This window comes from Nematolebias whitei, chromosome 9, assembly GCF_014905685.2.
Source record: "Nematolebias whitei isolate Nwh7 chromosome 9, NemWhi1, whole genome shotgun sequence".
Classification (NCBI taxonomy): domain Eukaryota; kingdom Metazoa; phylum Chordata; class Actinopteri; order Cyprinodontiformes; family Rivulidae; genus Nematolebias; species Nematolebias whitei.
In genome coordinates this window covers 52,230,014-52,233,171 of record NC_056506.1, presented here as the reverse complement: position 1 = coordinate 52,233,171, position 3,158 = coordinate 52,230,014, and the positions used below count along the sequence as shown (strand labels likewise).

The window sequence follows — 3,158 nt, the reverse complement described above, 5'->3', positions numbered from 1 at the left end:
AGACGAGAGATGGAGGCCTGGCTGATCCCAGCATACAGTGCATTGCAATAGTCCAATCGGGTCGTGACAAAGGCGTGGACAAGTTTCTCAAGGTCGGGTCTGGACAACACTGACCTGAGCTTAGTTACATGTCTTCTGTACAGTAGTACAACAGCGGTAGATTAAAGTATACTTTAGGAGTACTGTAATGTTACAGTAATAGCACTATAGTAATGCTGAAGTTTCGGAGAAGTAGTATTGTACTAGTACTGTAGTATTACCCGTGTACTGGGAGACTCAGGATATTTCGGAGGCTGCAGAACATTTTGTCTACAGCTTCTGGGTCTCTGTTGGATCCAAACTCTGTGGAGATGATTGAATGATGGATGTCTGAAAATAAAAAACAACACTTTAGTTTGTCTTCACAACAGTATTGATCACTTAATGATCTATCACTGACCAGTCTGATCAGAAACCTGCAGTGGCTGTCCGTTACAGAACGCTCCCTTCCCCCGCCTCGCTGTAAACATCTTATCCTCGAGGCAGCTGTAGACCACGCCCACCTCCACCTGACCAAGGAAACACAGCGGTTTTAGGGTTCCCCAAGCACCAGAGCCAGCCCTCACAGGTACCAAGTAGAGTACCTGTAGAAATATTTCTAACGTGTCTAATATCAGATTAATTTAAAATCCTGCTGCATTTAATGAGATGCTCGATTCTTCGACCATCTCAAATTAGAAATTACATAGAAACAAGAGAAAGCTCATTTGGCTTCAACACACAGAACTAGCACCACAATAAAACTGTAGCCAAAGCAGAACACATTTTCAACTTGTGCTGACCACTAGACCTGAACACTGAGAGGTCAAAACCATTCCTACCCTAACCAGGTTAACTACCTGCTGAACCATGTGGAATGCTTTGGCAGAAAACAGAAGGGACACCTTTGGAGACCGGAGTAAAAGACAAATTAAGAAACATGCTAAAACAGAATTACTTTGGACTTAACTAACTTTATAAACTTTATTGTCATTCAAAATTGTACAGTGCACCATGCCATATTGAAGGAAATGTAGTTTCTTTTATCCTCAGCAGTATGAGTTCATAATTTACATGAATATTATAGAATGGTGTTAAGAGCAGAAGATGCAGTTCTCGCAGATATGTCATGTTCAAATGTCAGCGAATGTTCCTATAAACATGGAGACATGCGATACATTTATACATACATGTACATATATGTACATATATGTACATACACAATACACAGCATCATGCCTGAGTGAATTCCCATATTCTGCTTATTTTGGGTAAGATTTTTTACTGAGGTCCATCTGTAGCTGTGTTGTGTTTGTGTGTGTGTGTATCTATTTGCTATTGCAGTCACTTTATTAGTGGCCTGAGTTCAGCAGTCTAATAGGAGGATATGTTACAGTTGGTGCGGACCGCTGCCACTGGGGAGGTATACATCAGCCTCACCCATGATATAAATTTGGGACCAAATTTAAAGAACTTTAAAGTCTCAAAGAGGTAATCCCACTCCACCTGGTGAAAAGCTTTTTCTGCATCTAACAAAATACTGACGTCATCACAGGTGTGCTCAGGTGGACTAGGAGTGTACAGCACACCAAGCAGCCGTCTAACATTGAAGAAAGCCTGACGGTTTTTAACAAATCCAGTCTGATCAGATGAGACAATAGTAGGAACCACACGATCCAGTCGTTTTGCCAGGACCTTTGCAAGGATTTTAACATGAGTATTTAAAAGTGAGATGGGTCTATATGAGCCACAGTTTAGAGGGTCTTTGTCTTTCTTAGGTATCAGCGAGTTTACAGCTTGATGCAAGGTCAGTGGCAATGTGTGTGCAGCCAGTGACTCCTTAAATACAGACCTCAATAAAGGTGAGAGTAAACTTTAAAATCTCTTTAAAAAACTCCGATGGGAAGCCATCTGGTCCAGGGGATTTCCTATTTTGCCTATCGTTTGTAGCAGAGCTTATCTCAGCTACAGAGAACTCCTTCTCCAAATGCTCAGCAAGATCAGGATTCACTGAAGTCCTCCATGTCCGATACGCTAGCTGATGACTTGGTCGTGTACAATGACTGATAAAATTTATTAAAACGTATGACTTTCAGCATTATCGTGGCAGGCAGCTGCCTGTTCGTTGTTTATTACTCTGATAGTTTGGTTGGCTGACTGTCACCACAACTGATGTACAAGCAGGTGCCCAGCTTTGTCACCATGTTCATAGTAACCCTGTCTAGATTTAGAGATTAAATACTCTTGGTGGGGGGTGTATTGGGGGCTCTCGCTCGGGTGGCTCTGCACTGCTGGCCCGGGGGTGTCTGGGCATGTTAGGCGTGTGCCCTCCCTTACGTGGTGTACTCTCATTGTGGGTGTTGCTGTGGTGGACTGGTCGGTCCTTATTTGGGGGTGGGGGTGTGCTCTCGGTGGTCGTGGTGCACCATCTGCGGCTGTTCGAGCACTCCTGGCTGATTGTCGCTGCTGGAGTTTGGTGGCTTATTTGGGTGGGGGGGGGATGTTGGGTCGCTGGCCCCGGTTCTGGTCGGACCTTGGGGTGATGTGCCGGTCCGTGGCCTGGGTCCCTGGTGGTGCGGCTGCCTCCTGCTCCTGGATGGATCTCGGAGAATGGGGGTGCCTACTGGGGTCAGTGGGGGAGCTGACCCCCTGAGAGGGCATTGCCACCTCAGTTGTTCCTCCCCATCCTGACATCTTCCTCTGCCCACTACATCACACTACCACTCAAGCAGGTCCTTAGGGTTCAGGTGCACTACTGAGCTGTGGGAGGATCCTCCATCTCCGTGGTTCGTGGAGACCTGGGCCCCAATTTTATTAAACAACCTAGACACTCACATATAACATTCTCATGACACATGCATATATAGGGTCTGGAGTGGGCACACTGTGGCATATAGGGGGTGGGATGTGTAATCATTCTCACCTCCGGCACCTGTGCCCACTCTCATATGTAGCATGTAGGCATTTAGGGTTCTGGGCAAGAGTTGGGGAGGTGAAAGGGCACTGCCTGCTCTCTGGGGAGGGGTTGAGTCTGTGCCGGTCGCCACCTCATCCCCCCATTTTAAACGCACTATATAACATGTATCAACACCTTATATGAGTGGGAGGAGTGGGGTCTTCCTGTTAATTATTTATATATA

General features: G+C 45.8%; 1 protein-coding gene across 1 annotated transcript in view; it reads right to left on the bottom strand.

The window, feature by feature from the left end:
* Window positions 1-256: 256 nt before the first annotated feature.
* Window positions 257-3,158, bottom strand: part of LOC119414351 (inositol monophosphatase 1-like) — a 48,603-nt gene continuing 45,701 nt past the window's right edge. The window contains exons 4-5 of the mRNA XM_037681444.1: window positions 440-548; window positions 257-369 (exon numbers count right to left, since the gene is read on the bottom strand). Of these exons, the coding sequence (XP_037537372.1) occupies window positions 257-369; window positions 440-548 (222 nt within the window). The remainder of the gene's footprint in view (window positions 370-439; window positions 549-3,158) is intronic.